This window comes from Lissotriton vulgaris, chromosome 3_1, assembly GCF_964263255.1.
Source record: "Lissotriton vulgaris chromosome 3_1, aLisVul1.2, whole genome shotgun sequence".
NCBI classification, from domain to species: Eukaryota; Metazoa; Chordata; class Amphibia; order Caudata; family Salamandridae; genus Lissotriton; species Lissotriton vulgaris.
The window spans coordinates 613,273,715-613,294,036 of record NC_141689.1 but is presented as its reverse complement, the minus strand read 5'-3'; the positions used below and the strand labels follow the sequence as shown (position 1 = coordinate 613,294,036).

The following is a 20,322-nucleotide window of genomic DNA, read 5'->3' as shown; positions in this document are numbered from 1 at the left end:
GTCAAACATTCACCCCCAATCACAGATCTGTGTTGAATCCTTGTGTTTTTGCTCACCATGCCACCCCAGTTTGAACCTAGCCATATGCAAATCAGTATTGACCCTGCTGCCAATGGGAACAGTCCAGCTTAAACTGCCAGGCCAGGTATTCCCTGGGCCAGAAAACAAGCATCCTGGAACGGTTTGGATGTATCGCCCCTCATCAGCCCGGCCAGCTTGAATCCAGTGGCATAGTGATCACAGGACCCACGTCTGAACATACCCTTCCCACTTAGGGTGACAATAGCAACACAAAAAAATGATGGACGAAATGCGGAACACTGCCAGACATTCAACCCAAGTCACAGATCTGGGTTAAATCTATCGTTTTTTTGCTCATCTTGCCCCCATAAAGATGAAATAATGTGGGGCTAAGGGAGGAGCCCTCTGGGACCCAGTATTTTAAAGGGTGACTGGCGTAGAAAAGGGCTTCTTCGCAGACCTGGAAGCTCCTATTTTACAGGAAGGCTATTAGCCATTTTAGGATAAAGAAGTAATCACCATGGGTACACCATGGGAACAATCATAAGTTCCATGAATAGTTTTGATAAACAAAATCAAAATTATTTATTTTCAGCAAGTAAATTCAACCCAAAAATTATATATATGGGAATTACCCGTGCTGGAGTAACTTTAAGAAACAAAGAACAAAAAAAGCAAAAGACAGGTCGGTGTAAAAAAATACCAAACATGTCATCCAGTTTAAAACGAACTTTTGTCAGCCTCACACATTCTGAGCTGTCAAATGGATTTTGACCGTGCTATAATGGTGTAGTTGTACAAACATTATGTCACATTGTGAGGTTTTTGCACAACCAAGTGGCCTGCAAGACAAGGTCATAAAACGTTTGACCCATTTATAAAGTATGTTTGGGAAATGTGCTCCCAGAGAGCAGAGCTTGGATTCGACCATAATGGCCGCTCTGATTGAGCTCTCACTCAACTCTCTCACCCAGCCTGTCTTGAGTGTCTGCACTCTCCCTTTTTTTGTGTGTCTGACGAAGTGTTCATAGCAAAATCACAAAGTTACAGGTAAACTAGAAGAAACAGAAAGTCACACCAGAACATCAAACAAACAACAAACTGTGTAATATTAACCCCTTCCATGCTCATGACAAGGTCAGCTCGTCATGCAGTACACTGGTCGTGTGCTTATGACGAGCTGACCTTGTCATGAACAACGGTAATCAGCCATATTTAGCACCCAGCGGGAATTCCCTTAGCAGTCAAGGTGTTAAGTACCATATTTCAGTGCATATACCTTTACCTCAAAAGATCTGGAAGGAATACAAGGATGAACTACTTCACTCGCTGCGGCTGATCTGCAACCAGTCTCTCATTAATGGTGTAGTTTCCCCGCAATGGAAGCAAGCTCTAGTCTCTCCCTTGCTGAAGAAGCCCTCGTTTGATCCTGATTGCTCTAAAAACTATAGGCCTATCTCCTTGCTGCCGTTTCCTGCTAAAATTGTTGAACGAGCCGTTAACAGGACTCTCTCTTCCTACCTGGAACAACACAATCTACTGGAAGAGGTTCAGTTTGGCTTTCGAAAGGCTCACGGACCGAGACGGCACTGCTGACCATCATGGATGAGCTTCAAAGGCGTGCACTGATTCTGCTTGAGCTGTCTGCCGCCTTTGATACGGTCAACCATGAGATTCTGTCGAGAAGATTGAGCGAGGCTGGGGTAAAGGGTTCTGCCTTGCGGTGGTTTAGATCTTTTCTGCAGGACAGACAGCAGGCGGTTTCCCTTCCCCCCTTCCAGTCCACCTTCTCTAATGTGTCGCATGGTGTTCCTCAGCCTTCAGCTATCAGCCCTATCCTATTTAACGTGTACCTGAAACCTCTGATTGCTATCTTTAAGGCCTATAATATTGATATTGTAAACTACGCAGACGACACTCAACTGATTCTCTCCTTTGAGGGGGAGGACTCGACCACAGTAGAGGCTTTTCACAACTGTCTGCGAGACACGGCCTGCTGGCTACAGGCTAATTCGCTACAATTTAATGCAGGAAAGATGGAGGTGATCTTCTGCTCAGCAAACAGGATCTCTCCTCTTCTTCCTGGCAATTTTTGGCCTTCGGGCATGGTGTCTGCAGTCCAGCCGGCAACTTCAATCCGCAACTTAGGCATCATATTCGAGGATAAGCTTACCTTAGAAACTCAGGTCACAAGAACAGCTGCCTCTTGTTATGCGATCATCAGATCCCTTCGGAAAATATTCCCTCTACTTTCTCCTCAGGCACGAGCACAGGTAGCCAGATGCACAATTCTCAGTAGGTTTGACTACTGTAATGCTCTCCTGTTGGAATCCCCTCACTTCCTGTTGGACAGATTACAAAGAATCCAGTCGGCAGCGGCCAAACTAGTCTTAGGGTGGCCTAGAAGCTCCTCCGCTTCTTCAGCCTTATTAGAACTTCACTGGCTCCCCCTGAGACAGAGAGTGCAATTCAAATCTCTTTGCCTTGTTTTAAGGCCCTTCATGGAATTGGCCCCTTGCGCTTGCGGAAAAAATTTGAATGGTATGTCCCGACAAGAGTATTGCGCTCTTCATCAGCCAGATTAGTGAGGGTTCCCAGGTTTCGAAAGGTTAGGTCAGGAGGCAGATCATTTGGGGTGGCAGCGGCTAAATTGTGGAACAGTCTTCCCGGGGAAATCAGGCAAATCAGTGAGATCCTTCCTTTCAGGAAAAGTGTGAAAACCTGTCTGTTTCCTAATTCTTAGGGGCCGGTTTCCTGCTTTCCTCTCTCTCTCCCCTTTGAGCTACCTGCTAGGTGATAGCGCGCTTTACAAATTAAATAAATAAGAGCAGATAGTCGAATATGTCATCTTTAGTTCTTCCACAATACAAAAATCGGAAATCCTATCATGCCAATTAATGAACCAATAGGAAATCATATAACGGACTGCTGCATAGCCTGAGAGTAGCATCGAATGTGTACTCAGGACAAACCTTATATTTGGTGTGTGTCCCCGTTCACAATGGTAATGGAACTTTAGTCATAGGCAAGGGGAACATTTTCCCACTCTAAATGCCAGGCCCAGGAGTGTTACTTGACCGCAGCTAGTGTTTTTTTACCGATGATGGTCAAAGCATTCTCACCATCAGCCAAATGTACATACCTTGCACAGCAATAAACTGTGGATGAAATTCAATGATGCCTTCAGCATTATCGTTTTTCATGATGATGATTCGGACTACCGAGGCATTCCCTATTCCAGGAGGCTGGTCAATCTGAAGCCCATTTTCTCGGACAGTAAAGTCATGACCACTAGAATTGCAAAAATAAGAAGGATTAGTTAACGAGAGTGCCGCTATATGCTTTTCTCAGTACAAATATGTAATCTTATACTTGCCTCAACACAAGGAGATGATCAAGAAAAAATTAATGTATGACTACAGTATCAAATTACATCATGTCCTGGAGAGTTGAAAAAGCTGTAGGGGTGAAAAACCGGCCCAACATATTTGCAGCATTTTATCAAGAGTTTTCACTTTATTAACACACAAGGCACCAGCCCCAGTATGCTTAACTGCACGGACAGACTGAAAAGCAAAATCAGCCCTGGCATGTTCAACCCTGCCCGATACTGCAATAGGATACACCTACATTCGGGCCATGGGGGCAAGGTTATGTCATGGCAGCCCATCATGGTCTGAAAGTTATCTCCTAGTCTGCTGCCTGTCGTGTTCATGCTGTTGGCTGGGCGGCACACCAAAACACTGGACACAGGTTAGTCGGGCATTTCCTTTATTTTCATATTGTACAGCGTCCCGTCAGCACGTCCTTACTCGTCCCTGTCCTAGTCATTGTCTGTCCCCTTTCCTGTGTCGTCACCGGATCTGGTGTCCGGTGGCCTGGTCACTCTGTCTGAGGACCCACAGGGTCCTAACGCCCTACTGTCCGTCGCCCACACTGTCGGAACACGACATCTCCCCCCTTGTTGCAAACAAATGTTCGTGACACATTTACCATAGTCCTCATTCACAGTCATATTGATGGAGGTGAACGAAACGAGAGAGAGAGAGAGAGAGAGAGAGAGAGAGAGAGAGAGAGAGAGAGAGAGAGAGAGAGAGAGAGAGAGAGAGGAGAGAGAGAGTGAACTTGTCACTCTACATCTCTTCAATGAGTCTCTGTTATTTACTGAATGTCCTTCGTGATCTAGTGTCTCCATCGCTTCCTTGTCCTCTATCTTTCTCCTTCTATGTGGCTGCAGTTGCCGCTGCCATTTCTTCTTCATCCGCCTTTAGCTCCTTGAAACGCTATCTTTTCCTTGTTGTTTGTTGTCGGTCGGAGACAGCCATTATCATCGATCCTTTCACTTTTGTCACCGCCAGTGAATCTTTGGAGAACCTGTTGTCTGAATATCGATATTGTTTCTTTCTGTCTCACCACCTCTGGTCCTGGCCGTGCAGTGTCTCTTGCCTTGATCTTCCTTGGTGGCGCCTGTCCGCTCTGCTCATTGTTTGTCTTTGTCCTTTCCTGCTGTTTCTCCTGCGCCAAAGTCCTGTCACGTTGCTCCTTTTTACCCATTTTATTTCCTTTGTCTTTGTGTCTTTCCTTTTGTTTTCTTTTCTTCTATGTTCTCCTTTTCTCTTTTCTGTTTCTTTGGTGATCTTTGTCCCTCTTTTCTTTGTTAATTCTCTTTTCTGTCCTTTCCTCTATTTGGCCTTATCTCTGGCTTTTCCTTTATTTATTTATTTATTTATTTTTTTTTGTCCTTTTTTTTTTTTTTTTTTTTTTTTTTCGGCCTCTTCTGGGCTTTCCTAGTCTTCTTCTTCTTTATTTCCTTGTTTTCTTATATTTGCATCCTTCCTGCAACTTATTCTTATTTTTATGTCCGTCCTTTTGTTTTCTTTTCTTTTGTCTTTATTCTTCCTTCTTTTCTTCTTCTTTTCTGCTTTCCTTTTGTCCTTTCTCTTTATCCTCTTTTCTCTTTTATCTCTATTTTCCTCTTCTCTTTCTTCCTTTCTCTTTTCTCTATATTTTCTTCTAATCTCTATCTTCTCTCTTCTTTTCTTCTTCTTTTCTCTTTATTTTCTTTTTATCTCTTTATCTTCTTTCTTCCTCTTTATTTTCTTCTTTTCCCTTTATCTTCTTTCTTCTTTTCTCTATATTTTCTCTTTATCTTCTTTCTTCTTTTCTTCTTCTTTTCTCTATATTTTCTTTTTATCTCTTTATCTTCTTTCTTCCTCTTTATTTTCTTCTTTTCTCTTTATCTTCTTTCTTCTTTTCTACTTTTTCTTTATGTCCTTTCCTTTCTGTGTTGTTTCTCTTTTCTGTCTTTTATTTAGCCTTCTCTGGTTTATTTATTTAGCCTTCTTTCTTTATCTGTTCGTTTCTCTTTTATTTCCTCTTTTTCTTCTTCTTCTTTTGTTCTCTTGCTTTATCTTCCTTTCTCTTTTGTCTCTTTTCTTCCCCTTATTTCTTCTCCTTTTGCTTTGTTTTCTGCCTTTTTTCCTTTGTGCTCTTTTGTCCCTTTTTTTCCTTTGTTTTAATTTATTTGTCCTCTTCTGGGCTATCTTTGTCCTTTTCCTTTTGTTCTCTTCTTTTTCCTTGTGCTATTTATTTGTCTCTTTATTTTACTTTTTTGTTTTCTCCTCTTCTTTATATCTCTTTTCTTTTCTTATATATGCCTCTTTCTGGCACTTATTTCTTCTTTCTTTTCACTTTCTTTGTATTCTTGCCTTTTGTATTCTCTTTTGGTGCCCTTTGTTTTTGTCTGTTCTTTGTTTCATCCACTTTTTCCTTTATTTCCTTTATTTCTTCGATCTTTGCGCTGTGCCTGACTCTATAAAATGGCCGCCGACGTTTCCTTTAACTTCATTGGCTCCTGCGCCTGTTCTTAAGATGGCCGCCTGCGTTCTCGCGAGACTTCGCGTCTAATCAATGCGATGCCTGACTCCAAGATGGCCGCCGTCTTTTTCTTCACGGTGATTGGTTCGCGCGCCTGACTTCAAATTGGCCGCCGAGACTCTCGCGAGAGCTCGCGCCAATTTCCTTTCACTTCGCGCTTTCTACACGGCGCTTACCGGAGCCAGCAGTCTTCTTCTCCTCATCAGTCGGGGTGAGCTCCCGCTTTGCTGCATTTCTTCAGGGCACTTTTTCTTCTTTTCTGCACGACGCGATCCAGGGTGGGCTCCTGAATTAAGATCGCCAATTTTCTTCATCCGATGGGCACACGTCCGGTCCACTCCCTTCGTCGCCAGTTGTCGTGTTCATGCTGTTGGCTGGGCGGCACACCAAAACACTGGACACAGGTTAGTCGGGCATTTCCTTTATTTTCATATTGTACAGCGTCCCGTCAGCACGTCCTTACTCGTCCCTGTCCTAGTCATTGTCTGTCCCCTTTCCTGTGTCGTCACCGGATCTGGTGTCCGGTGGCCTGGTCACTCTGTCTGAGGACCCACAGGGTCCTAACGCCCTACTGTCCGTCGCCCACACTGTCGGAACACGACACTGCCCACTAGGCAAATCATAGAGTAGTTGTAAGAAGAGGGAGTTACCCCACTGCCCGAGAGACAGGGTACCACGGGTAAACAAAAGTCTCTCTTGGGATTACTTCCTTGTTTTAAATTGGTATAAATCAGTATTTGTGAGTGGTGATGCATGTTTAAATTTGTTCTTTTATAAGTGGACCCTTCAGACAATTGTGTACAACACTCTGATTTACTAGATTAATACAATATGCATACATATTGAATCTGTTTTTAACATGCTTGTTAAATATATATACACAGTCGGTGACATACATGTTTTTATTCTTTGTTTCTGTATTAGGTTTTTATTGTTTTTAAGTACAAGTGAGACAAATATCACTTGTGTCTTGAAGAAGGTGGTTGTTATCAATCAAGTAACACCGAAACGCGTCTACGCTCTTGTTTAAACCATATGGTTGGATCCAAGGAACATGTTCATGCCCAACATATGATTTAGTTGATGGACATTTGAACAGATTAATGAAATAGATTCCATGTGGAATAACCAAATTATGATGTGATAAATATGTTTACACTTTCTGTGTCTCTCGGATAAAATATACATGGTATTGTGGTTTTTAAATGTATGATCATTACCTTGATTAGATTGCAGAATTGTCTTAGTAAATGGAATACATTTTAAAAGTATAAAAAGTTTTTATTAAATATATGTTTGCCATAACGTTTCGGTGTTTATCACTGTGTGTATTATAATTGCTGGATGGGGTCAATTTTTAATTTTATTTTTATTCTCATTCTTATGTTTATTTTGGTGTGGAAGGATTTTGCCTCTTTGGTATAACTGGATGTTGGGATGTGCATGAGACTATAGGCTATTTGAGAACCTTTGGGTATTCCGAAGAGAGTCTTGACTTTTATTTAATAATAGAGTAGTACAATTGCCAGTCCGGCCCTGCCTACATTAACTGACAGCAGCAGTTACATTTTGCTACAGAAGCTCAAAGCAGAATTTCAAAGAAGCACTGCCTAAGGAAGCAGTCTTAGAACTTTCTAACTGGCGCCCTTCAACAGTAAACGAATGTGACGAATAATGACGAAAGGCTCGCTTATCTCACAATCAAGATATCAAATATCAAATATTGACACAACTAATGTCCCCATTGAGAGTTTGGAGGGAGCTGAAAATTCTCCACTATCTGAAGGAAACTTTAAATACGGAGTATAATCCATTAAAGGAGTGCCCTCCACCATTGGCATAGTACTGTGGAGGAAATTAAGCTAGCAGAATCAACTCTGTATTTTTCACTTCTCTCATAACTCTAGTGTTGTAGAAGTGGGTGTAGCTGCTTTGCTGTACATTGCATGCTAAAAGAAAATTCCCAATGCGAGTTCCATATTTACTGTTACCTTGTTGGTCAGATCATTGCATGTTACAAAGCTGAATAGAGGACATCATGAATTAGTTCCATGCTACTCAGCAGGTTATCTTAAGGAAAACAATGGGTAGAACAGGGTTTCCATGAACTCAGTGGCAGCTACTCCGTTAAAGCAGCGGAGCGTCGCCCCACTGCTTTTAAGCAGTGTGACAAAAGAAAAATAAAATTATAATAACTTGTTATTATCATTTTATTGTTGCCAGCTGCATTGCAGGTGGGCGGGCGGGACTGCCACTTCAAGGGCGCGTAAACGCTTGGCCGGCCCACTGGGGACGGCCAAACAGTCATGCGCACTTTGCTTCTTCTCCATGCCGACTTCCTGGTTCCTGGTTGATGTTTGGCCTGAGTCCGACAGGGGAGATACAGAGCAGAGACGTGGGACACGGCTATAAGTTAAGTGCATTTATTTGTGCTTTTTTGTAGCATTACCCTTCCTCCCCCACCCCACAACCCCCGATCCGTGCCGGCGCCGCTGCATGAATGTTGTTGATGGATGCCCTTCCCCCACATGGGATACCTATAAGTCCCACACACAACAGAGGTAAAAATAAGTCAGTAGTTGTATGGTAACAGCAGTATTAATTCCCCAATCAGCAGTGTTGCCACTTTAAAAATAGGTAGGCTCTTGAAACTCTAAAACCGTGGGCATCAGATACACCCAACAGACTGTTAACTCTTTAAGCTTACTCCCCACTATACATTTTACATTTACTTATGCGTATATTCATAAGAACACACTTCCGGATACATACATTTCACTTTTCTTTGAAACAAATGTGCGCATTTGATTTATTCTATCCTGCCAGAGGTGGGTATTTAACATAGTTTACTCTTCAACACATGTTCAAATCAAAAATTCTAGCAGCTGATGATACCATACTGCAATATGTCCCACGTTACTCAAGGTTTATATCTACAAAATAGGGACAACTCCTCCATTTGAGCAGAGATGCGTCGCCCCACAAGCCCCAGAGCTGAAAAACAAAACTGTAATATACTTTTTGCATTATAATTTATTTTTCAGCAACCCTTCCCGAACTAAGTGTAAGGGAGGGCAGGGCCATTGCTGCTGAGTGGCAGCAGCAAGGTTCTGTGCTCTAAAGTTTGAAATGCCTAAGTCTCTTTGGCCGGCAGTCTTGCGATAGCTAGCCAGACATGGCATTCTGAACTTCTCTATCCCCGCTGGAGAAAGTGCAGACCTTCTGTACTCTTGAGAGTGCTGAGTGATGCCTCTCCCTCTAATTCTAGTGCTTCTCTCATGCTGTGAGAGCAGCACCAGGATTGGATAGTTTCCTGTGTCGGAGCTTTGCAAGGATACCTGAGGGAGGAGGAAGGCAAGCTGCAAGCCAGGAAATTAAGTCTATTTTAATTATTTATTTTTTGTGTGCCCTCACACCTCACCACCCTCGGTACATGGCAGCCGCCACTGCACCCTCGGTACATGCCAGCCCCCACTGCAACTACTTGATACCAGATACATACACATTCGATAATCACCATGATAATCCAGAATATTGCTATCCAGCCCTTCATCATCCTCAAGACCAATTGACTCTCTAGCAAGGTGTTGTGGCTTGGAAGGTTGTTAGGTCATTATTAGAATGGCACGAGGAAGAATGTTAGGCTGGAAATTAGTTGGGAGAAGAGCTGGAAAAGAAAAAGGATGCATTCATACTTTTCAGTCTGACAAGAGTGTTCCTGTACTGGTGGTGAGTTCCAGAATAAACAACTAATATCAGTGTTCTTGGCATCTTCATTTGTGATGGTGTACAAAAAAGGAGAAGTGAGCACAACAAACTTGGTGACAAGGATGGGATACCTGTGCAGGAGCAGGTATTGTGAACTTCACCACCACTCGGCATTTTACTTAAGTGCAGCGTAAAAGAAGTCTCATTGGAAATGCTTGGTGTATGTCGAGGAGATGTAATAATGCCACACTGTTGATAGCACATGGCATGTTGCTTATCGCGCTTATCAGTGAGTGCATCTTTTAAATGCTGACCAGCGCAAGGAACCCGGCCGGGTGTAGTGTAGGTGCGCACACCTCACTTTGGTATGTTGGCAGTGCATTGGATACTAGTTGAACCGTGCATATTTACAGCACTGTTCCTGTATTGGCAATGCACAGAATATTAGGATTTTACAGTGCACGTGAGACATTGGGTTAATGGTTGAGGGGGTTGACACCTAATCAAGCAGCAAACACAATCCTTGTGATGGAAAAGCCACAAGCAAACCTCAGATTTACCTGTGCTCAACTCTCTGGTAGCTCTGCACAGAGCTGTCAAGTTTAACTTAGAGGCAATGTGTAAAGTAATAATGCAGCATTTCAAACAGTAAAACATTGAAAGCCCAACACAAGATAAAACCCCGCACTAGTATTGAAAAATTGAGTACATTTTAAATAGATCAAGAGCATAACAACAAAATCCAATCAGTAAAACTGAAAATATGCAATTTAAAATATTTAAGTGCACATCAAGTATCAACTGTGATTATCCGGTCACACCAGACTGGGACAAAGCCACATGTTAAGGCTGACCACAATGTAGCGTGGCTCGGCTACAGGGACCCAACTTAGGTCTGCTGAACTAAGTATCTTAATCCTGGTTGTAAAGAGATGCGAAGTCCTGCAGTGAGGATGCATCTACAGCAGGGATGATGCGAGGTCCCGGCGAGGAGATGCATTGCACATCGGTGGTTCCAGGGGCTGTGAAGCGATATGTGATGTTCTTGCTTGGAGATGTGTTGCACATCGGTGGTTCCGATGGGCTACTGTAGGAGATGCAGAATCAGCCATTGGTAAAATAGGCAGAGGCAAGGCATTGGTTCAGAAAGCGAAGAATCTAGCAGCAAAGGCTATGTGCCAGTTTTGCCGGATATGTGCTGTGCGACGAAAGAGATGCGTTGGTTCTGGTGAATCTATAGATGGGCAGGCAGAGCTCCTTAGGGCCCTCTTGCAATGATCAAGGACTGGATTGGAACCTCTTGGGAGGGGAGGACTCATAGTTTACAGAGTCCCAGTGTGGGGTTCAAGGTTGTTGGAAACCTGCTCTGTTCCTAAGGCTTTTGATCAGGAGGTCAGCAAAATAGCCCTCAAAGTCATTCTGGGAACCTGGGGTTAGGGAATACAGGTCTGATCCTTCTCATCCAGGCCAGAGGACAGTAAGTAGCAGGTCAGCACAGCAGGGCAGCAGGCCTTCTGGGTAGCAGTTTAGCTGAGTGGTAGTCCTTTCTGCAACACAGCTGTCCATTTTCCTGGCAGAGGCCATAGGTCCAGAAGTATACTGAAGAGTTGGGTTTAAAGGTGAAAATATTTATACCTGACACCCACTTTAGTAGAGGAAACATCTAGAGGTTTCCACCTCCCTGAGGTGTCAGAAATCATCTTCTTCCTTGTCCTTGTCTGGGGTCACAAAAGACAAGGTTTCAAACCCTTTGTTCCCAAGCAGAGTCTTTGTAACATGCAAGTATGGTAGGTGACAGCTCCTCCCACTCGTTAACTTAAGGTGGCAGCCTGTAATAAACAAAGGCTAACTGCTGTGTTACACTTAGTCTTGTGACCCAAGATCAGGATGCAGGCACCAAACGGTTAGGACAAGAAAATGGCAACTTTATAAAAGTGACAGTTTCACAATTGTGACTAAAAATCTTACTTTACCATTAAACAGGTATTTTAATTACAATTCTTTAGACACCAAACTTGATATGTCACCTGCTCTCAATTGAATGTATTAAAATGACTCAGTGTTATCTTATAGGAGAAGTAGGCCTCACAGTAGTGAAAAACTAATTTTAGAGTTGTTCACTACCAGGACATTTAAAACTTAAAAGTACATGTCCAATGTTTTAAGTACACTGCACCCTGCCCTCTGGCCTGTATAGGGCCTACCCTAGAGGTGACTTATATGTATTAAAAAGGAGGTTTGAGCCAGACAAGAGGCTTACCTTGCTACTTTGTATCAACAGTTCAAAATGGCATGCACAGGATACAATTGCAGACCTAAGACATGTTCGTAGGGCTACTTAAGTGGGTGGCTCAATCAGTGCTGCATGCCCACTAGTATCATTGTATTTACAGGCCCTGGGCATATGTAGAACCACTTTACTATGGCTTAATGAGTAAATTAAATCGGTCAACTGGATGGAAGCCAATCGCACCATTTATAAAGGAGAAAGCACAAGCAGTTTAGCACTGGCTAGTAGTGGAAAAGTATGTGGGGGCCTAAAAGCCAACAGAAACAGTATAAAAAAACAGGAGGGTGAGGGCATTTGGCCATCACGACAATCGTATCACAATCATTACATGTCCTGCACATTTCTGAAAACCAACAACTTAGGTGTTTATTTCTTTGCAGCATGCTAAGAAGCAATGGGTGGCCTTATTCATTTGTTTTGAGCAACAAAAACAACTAACAAAGGTATACTGGGACAATTTACTTTCTTGGAATGCTGTAGATCCTTTATGAGGGTTGTAGTCTAGTTGCATTACTAGTAAATTAATATTTTTACAGCTCTTCAGTCGGTTACAGGAAAAGCGTTATTAGGCTGGGGATTTTACACAGTTCATTCTCAATTTTCTCCCAATGATCATGGCGGTTAAAGGAATGTCCAAAACTCCATCATTTCTCAACGATGCTACTAAGCCTTTGCTACCATGGAAAAGATGGAAAAAATGTTGATTCTTACTTGAGAACTTTAAGAGGGGAACATGTTTTACAAGTTTGGAAGCAAGGTGTTCTGTTCCACAATTTAGAGATTGGAGGAGGCAATATCTATGAGAGCTTGGAAGAAATTCCTGTAGGAAGAGGAGATGGTGAGCCCACAAACATCTTTGAAATGTCTATTAAAATGTTTGAGCTGCACTGTGGTGCACACATAAATGTAGTCCTGGAGAGACATACATTTTCCCCACATCAACAGGCCAATTCTGAACAACTCAGTAACTATGTGGCTTCCTTAAGGAACTTGGCGAGAACATGTGCATTTGAAGATTTCACAGACCAGTAAGTGTGTTATACGAACCATCCTCGGGCCTGAGTCAGAAAGATGGACTTACACTTTTGTGTAAGTTCATGTTTTTTTTGCAATTCACAAAGGATTTTTACGAGTAGTATCTTTATGACTGTGGAGCTTCCGCACTTGTGGCAGAGAGACTCCGCACATAAGTAGATAGGCAGTCATAAACATACCGCTTGTAAAATTATTTAATGAACTGCACAACATCGTAAACCTACACAAAAGAGTATGTTTCCCTTTGTTAATTAGACCCCTCATGTCCAAGACAAATTGCTCATAAACAAATCTGAATTTGAGGGAGGCTATAGCTATAATTGAAGGGATGGAGTTTATCACTGATTAGATTAGGGAGATGGAAAGATACTATGGAGACAAGTCTGAAATTACCAGACTTAAGAAGAGTTTGAATGTTGGAAGAAGCAAGGAAGCTAAACTGAGTTGGGTTTTTTTTTTTTAGATGAATCCATGGAGGTTTAACAGGTACAGGTGTTCTATGTATTGGTGCACTAGCCACAGATCTAATAACATAAATTGTCTGGCAAGGAACACAACTTGCAGGAGATATGTAAAAAGGAGTCACTATGTTTGTGTCTGTAAGAGTGGGGATGAGAGAGTGAAGAGTGAGAATTGCTATTCATCTGCATTGGCCGACAAGTTTAAAATTGTTCAGCAGGCACCTTTGTCACCACTGCTAGTTCCAGATGAAGCCTGGCACAAACTTGGACTGGACTTTGTTGATCCATTTGAACGTTTACATCCTTTGGACAGATTAGTGCAGGCATTAGTAGACTTTTGCACCAAGTGGACCTCTGCAAAGGTGTTAGTTTAATGATAACTTGCAGGGTGATTGATTTCCTTATGGAGGGATTTGCTAGAGAAGGTATCCCAGACAATATCATTCCAAATAATGGTGTGAAATTTGCATCAGTGAAGATGTGTAAATTAATTAACACCTTGGCTGCTAAGGGGCTTTCCCCTCCTGTGCTGCATTTTGGTGAACCCCATTGTTCATGACAAGGTCAACTTGTCATAAGCACAGCTCCACTGTGCTTCATGACGAGCTGACCTTGTCATGAGCATGGAAGAGGTTAAGAAAATTGATATTAAACACTTGCTTACAGTGTTGCATTTACCGCAAGCAAATGGGTTGATGGAGGATATGTTCTTGAAAGGCACTACAGCTTGGTGGTCCATTGAGAATGACCCACTTGAATGTAAGAGGAGCAGGAGAGCAGTTACCGAGTTAAGCCTTCATGTTTGAATATTACAGTTAATGGTGGTGATGAGAACTATCAATATCGGCTTGTGAATGATCACCAAAAAGCGGGATAAATCAGCCCTCATAGGCCAAAAGATTGGTCATGGGCAATTGGTGACAGTGTGCTGGTCAAAAAACTCATGATTCCCAAGAAGGGATTTTCGGATTTCAAGATTAAGGGAACTGAGAAAAATCTGGTCAATCTGGAAAAGGGAGAACTTAGAGTATGTGTACAAAAAGACGGTGCACAGAACAGAGTGCTTGCAAACTCCGAGATAATGTTATAAAATCTTTACAAATTTTCAGGTTAAAACTTTAGCCAACGCGTTTCGTTCGCATGAACTTCGTCAGGGCTCTAAGGGCCAGATTATTGGATTATTGGAGTTTACAGCACGTGAGAGCCCTGACGAAGTTCATGCGAACGAAACGCTTTGGCTGAAGTTTTAACCTGAAAATTAATAAAGATTTTTTAACATTATCTGCGAGCTTGCGAGCACTCTGTTCTGTGCACCGTCTTTTTGTACATATACCTTGGATCTGCTTACCAGGAGAGTATTGGTGCGGCATACTCTGGACATATTGTGCACTGATTATGGACTTATGATTCATACTGAGAAATTAATGTGCATAACCTTGTTCAGCCGCCTGTTCCTTTTTAACTGACAACTTAGAGTATGTTGAGAATGGCAAAAAACGAGTGGAATGTTGAAGGTACAGATGATCAAGATAAGTGCAACAGTAGTAGTGTGGTTGTACGTCAATCAGCAATACCTCACCTGAGATGGCCCAAAAGGATTAAGAAGAAGCATGGGTGGTTCAAGGATTATGTTTGAAGCAATTACTTGTTCTCAACAGGTGTTGTGATAGAATTTCAACATTATATTCCCTTACTTTACTTATTTATCAGACATAAGTAGCTCAGTTGTGATGTATATAAATATATTTATATGCTCATGTACTGGTGGAGAGTTTCTAAATAAACAACTATATCACTGTCCCTGGGGTCTTCATCTCTGACGGTGTACAAAATAACCCAACAAAGTGCCATCAGAGATAATATCAAAACATGCCTGGCAAAGAAGCAAGCCTTCTTACATAAATAGTGCCATACAATTGTGCTATACTGAAATAAAAAATGTACAGCAAGGAAAAGAACAGAGGCAAGTTTTCTCCATCTACACACTAAAGATCTGGAACAACATTTGGTTTGATAGCCCTATTCTCTTACATTTCAGAAAGAAATTAAAGACACATCCCTTCAACGACCACATTAATGTCACACAATACATGCTGTTTAGCACTCTGTTCCTCATTAGTTAGGTTTGAACAACACAAGTGGCTCTACAGACATACATACATGCACACACACATGCCCACATACAACAAGCCACAGCCATTTTCAATGAATCAGCTATAGAAACTTATCAGGTGGGGAGTTAAGCAAAATGTGAAAATTGCCATGAAACTAAGGTTTTAAACTATAAGCAGTGAAATATTTTTTTGTCAGAAAATATTTGGTTTAACTGTCTTTTATTGGATTTAAATATACCTAATCCGAATGGATTAGGCTTGGAAGAGAATTAAAAAGCAATATATATTTTTGCTATGTTGTTAATCCTGCCCTTTATCATAGGACTTTTTCCCACAAACAGTTGGGCAGATAATCTTCATTTTTTGTCATTAACCAAGAAAAACAATAATCTAATGAGCTCAATTGTGTGAATAAATCTAAAAGATATTATTTAACGTTTTCAGGTACATCATCTTTACTGCAGACAGTTGAATACCTAGGGCTTCCTTGGATCAATGGAAATGTGGGGTAAAAACATTAATTATATTCCTCCACAAGCATCTCAATTTTATTTACAGGCAAACTAGATAGAAACATCACTATAAATATATATCTTCTGAACAAAAAGCATTACCCCAGTATTATTCACAGATTATGGTTAATTCAGAGAGATCCATCTTTATTGGCAAATATTGGTTTTTACCTTCCTTGGAGCTCCACTGCAGTGATTGATATGAAAAAGTCTTCAGGACCTTCAGGGAGGTCATCATCTCGGATTTCAACAGAAAAACCTTTAACAGTCTCATTTGGCATGAAAAGCAGCTCTCCCACTTTTGCTGTGAAATCAGTGCCTCTTATGGCAGTTCCATTTGAAGTCTGGTACCTCAGCCGTACCTGCCCAAAAGTGCCACTCAAGCGCTTCACTGTGAAGTTGACCTAGTTTACGACAAAAAACTGCATTAATTGAAATCTGTAAAATGTAACTGCTGTAGCTATAGTTTGTAGCAATCAAACACCACCACTGATATCTGATCTTTCAGTATTTCAGTAATTCAATATACCAGTCTTAAGCAGAGTGATGATGGCCCCTCTAACACACTTGTCTACCAATTCAGCAGAGAGGGCAAGACTTACTTGGGGGAAAGGATCTTAATTATCCATTTAGCTAAAAAGATATTCCTGGTGGAAGCACTTTTTCACAAGCTAGATTTTGGGCATTTACCAGAAAACATGCTGATAACCCCTGATATGATCTATTGCAACATTCACTTGATTTCCACTCTTCAATCCAAGTAGTTTCCATGTTAGTTTATAGCATGTGTATAGTCGTCCAATGAATTGCAGTTGTACCATGAGGTGAATGACAACTGAAGCAAATTCAATACTGAGCTCTACATATTAGGCTTTGCTTAAGCATTGTGAACAAGCACTTTTATTGACTGAAGTTTACTTCAATGTTTATGTGTATGCATTTTTATATGTACTGCTAGTGTTGAATAAAATGTGCTTTTTTAGCACCGTAATCTCCATCTTATCAGCTTTCTGAAACCCCAGTTTTCATAGATTTGGCACTATCTACTCCATCCACCACTTAACCAGGGTAGGAATGTCCTGTACAAAAGTTGTGAATATACACAATCTGTGGGTCTTAAACGACTTTTCAAATCATCTGTGCAATGAAAGCGCACTTGTCTATTCCTGTGACATCAGCTTATGCATGAAATTACACATCACTTGTTTAATATTAAGTATCTGTAAATTAGATTGTGAGTGTAAATATATGTATTTGTAAGTACCAGATGTGAATGTATGTTCATAAATTAGGAGCACCAGGCTCAAATCTCTTTTGTGTTATTTTAAATACAACCAAAAATAAATGCATGAATCTGTTCAATTTCTCTTATAAGTGTCTTTCTAAAACTCCATAAAGCTGTGCTGTGATCTCCCACACATGCAACTTGAAAGGTTTTGTGGGTAGCTTGAGATCGTTTATTATTCATGTAGCCTGTCTGCTTAGAATGCAAGATCTCATTGCTAATGCCCAGTTTAATTTTGTTCAACACAATTCAAAGGCTTTTGAATACTTACGTTGAAACAGTATTGTTTGTTTGTTATTAATTCGCCGCCGATCAATTTTTCATTAAACTTCAATTTTGTACTTGTCCACAATTCCTTTTCACATTCTTTTATTTTTGAAAAACATTCCATCAAGTTCAAACCGAATATATCATACAGTTTATGAATTCTTTAATGCATTTATCATGTTCTTTTCTATTCAATGCACATTTCAATATAACATATCATAAGCACCAAAAGGGAATACTGTTGCTGCTTAAGAGTATGAATACCAGGAAAAACTGATGAAATACCTAAATAGGAGAAGTGTGCTCCATTTCACCAGTCAGGGTTCTCCAAAGTGAGTCCAAGAGGGCAGGATTGATGACACATTTTTAAGATAACTACATTTATCTAAATGGGAATATTCTAAAAAGCTGCATGGATTCGGCCCTCCAGGAGTGACTTTAGAGAACCTTTGTGTAACTAGATGAAAGAGACAGCTTTGAATCCTGCATCAAAGTTTCAGCAGATTGGGCTCAAGTGTCAGCTCTGGTGGGACTTTGTACCCTAAAACCCACGCCCCATTAGGATTTTCTAAATTTGGCAACGTATAATAGTGCTATTAGAAGCTTCTAAATAGAGCTTAACCTCCTACCACACAAATCCAACAAACCTTGGATGTTGTCTGCATATGTGAAGAAAGAGAATCCTTAGCCATGCAAAGGATAGGTCCTAAGAGTCAGGTACAGGTTGAATTGCAGGAAACTGGACAAAGAGGACCCAGAAATGTGGGATCTTGGATGGCAGCTTTGTGCAGTCGTTGGCTAGGGATGGAGTGGGAGATGGTGTGAAAGGCTGCAGAATGTTCAAGTAGGTTGAGGACCACAGTGCCATATTTTATTGTAGTTCACAAGTTATGGAAAGGGGCGACCATTCGGTCCCCCCGAACGTATGGTGGAGTACCACGATCCCCCTGGGAAGCCATCTTGGGCGGGAGGCGGGTCTCGGCTGGTATGCCCGAAGCGGCGTAGCCGGGGCGCGCCTTTTTCCCGCCCTAGAGTGGGTTGTCCTAGACACTGACGCGGCCGGCCACGCCCTCGGAGGCAGGCGGGGCGGGTTTACGCCCGCCCTGAAGACGGATAAAAGGAGCAGAAGCCAAGAAAGCATCCTCTTGTTCCTGTGCACTGAAGCTGCACCTCCCCGCTGCACGTGAGCTCGAGACGGAACGAAGAGCCAATTTTGAGCGTTGTAATCTTTCTTTTTGTTTTACAGATATTCCGTCTGAGAATGCCCAAGAAAGTCGGGAAGCGGGTCAGTACCGATCAGATGCTCCGCATGCTCATGAAGGAGGTAGCCGATTTGAAGAAGCAGGTGGCGGCTAAGGACGGGGAGGGAGGACCGAAACGGCCTTTGCCAGGGGCAGTCCCCGGTGGGAGAGGCAAGAGGTCCAGAAGGGGGGCACTCGGGGGGGAAACCCCGGTTCCCGATACCCCACTTAAGGAGCCAACCCCGACGCCGAAAGAAGGGAATCCGATCCCCGTGGTGGTCACCCCCATGAACGGGGAGGATATGCCTCCCGAGTTAGCGGCGCAATTGGCAGCATGGTTGGGAAAAGATAGCGAGGGCACCACGGCTGACGACGCCCGAGCAGTAATGAGGCAACTGCGGGAATCTAGGGAGGCTGCGAAGGCACCATCTTCTGTTAACGCATCAGGCCCAGGTTCGGTGGCAGATGCAGCGTCTGGTTCAGGTAAGCGGCCATTGCCGATTGCGGGGGAGGGGTCTGTACCTTCACGAAGGGAAAAGGTGGCTCAGCATGTTCCACTGGAAGTTACGGAAAAGATTTGGGCAAATAAGTATGTGAACATTTTTTCTTTGCTTACCGATCATTACGAGATGGAGCATGTAAAGAGCCAAAAGGAGCTCATGCATCCGAGTGTTTGGCGCGCAAAAATGGCCGCCTTTAAGGTTGACGAAAACATTGGTACTTGGGGCAGGGCATGGGGCATTTTTACCTCCATCATGGGAGAGCGCAGGCCCGAGTTGCTGACCGAGTTGCCAATTTATCAATCACGTATCATGGAGTATTCCGTAGCATATGGGGGCAATCAGTGGTTCTGCTATGACAATCTTTTTAGAAAAGCTAAGGAACACGACCCGATTTTGACTTGGGATTGTTACGACTCCGTGTCATGGCAAAAAATGGAGAGTACAGGAATGTTGAAGGTACCATTGTTAGGGAGTAACGGGGGGAATCTTCCCGCCAAAACTCTGGGACACCCTTTCGGACGGGTGCAGGTAACGAGTACCACTCGAAGCCGAGTGGCAACACAGGTAAAAGGGGGATCTGTTGGAGTTTTAACAGAGGGAAATGTACAAGGCCCCAGGGGTCATGCAAATTCAGACATGAGTGTGGGGGTGTGGGCAGCCATCCCATCCTGAGTCCATGTGCAGAGCCAAAACGGGTGATAACGGTGGTAAGGGAGGCGCCAAACAGGTCTGATATAGTCCGAGGGGCGCCTTTACCTACCCCGATTGATACCATGGCAATGATTCCTTGGCTCAACGAATACCCGGATCATGCTTCCGCTGGGGTGTTGCGAAACGGGTTTTCATATGGTTTCCGCATCCCAGTGGGGGATTTTCAAGGTGTAGCAAATTGTAAGAATCAACTGTCGGTCTTGCAGCACACGGCGGTGGTACAGGTAAAGATTGGGAAAGAGGTGACTCGAGGTCGCGTCGCCGGTCCATTCGATTTGCCACCGGTTGCTAACTTTG

At 42.5% G+C, this 20,322-nt stretch overlaps 1 protein-coding gene across 1 annotated transcript in view; it reads right to left on the bottom strand.

Annotated features, from left to right (window-relative positions):
* ADGRV1 (adhesion G protein-coupled receptor V1) overlaps positions 1-20,322 on the bottom strand; it is a 1,865,288-nt gene that overhangs the window by 942,552 nt on the left and 902,414 nt on the right. Inside the window, exons 65-66 of the mRNA XM_086963519.1 lie at positions 16,190-16,422; positions 3,164-3,312 (exon numbers count right to left, since the gene is read on the bottom strand). Coding sequence (XP_086819645.1) covers positions 3,164-3,312; positions 16,190-16,422 — 382 coding nt within the window. The remainder of the gene's footprint in view (positions 1-3,163; positions 3,313-16,189; positions 16,423-20,322) is intronic.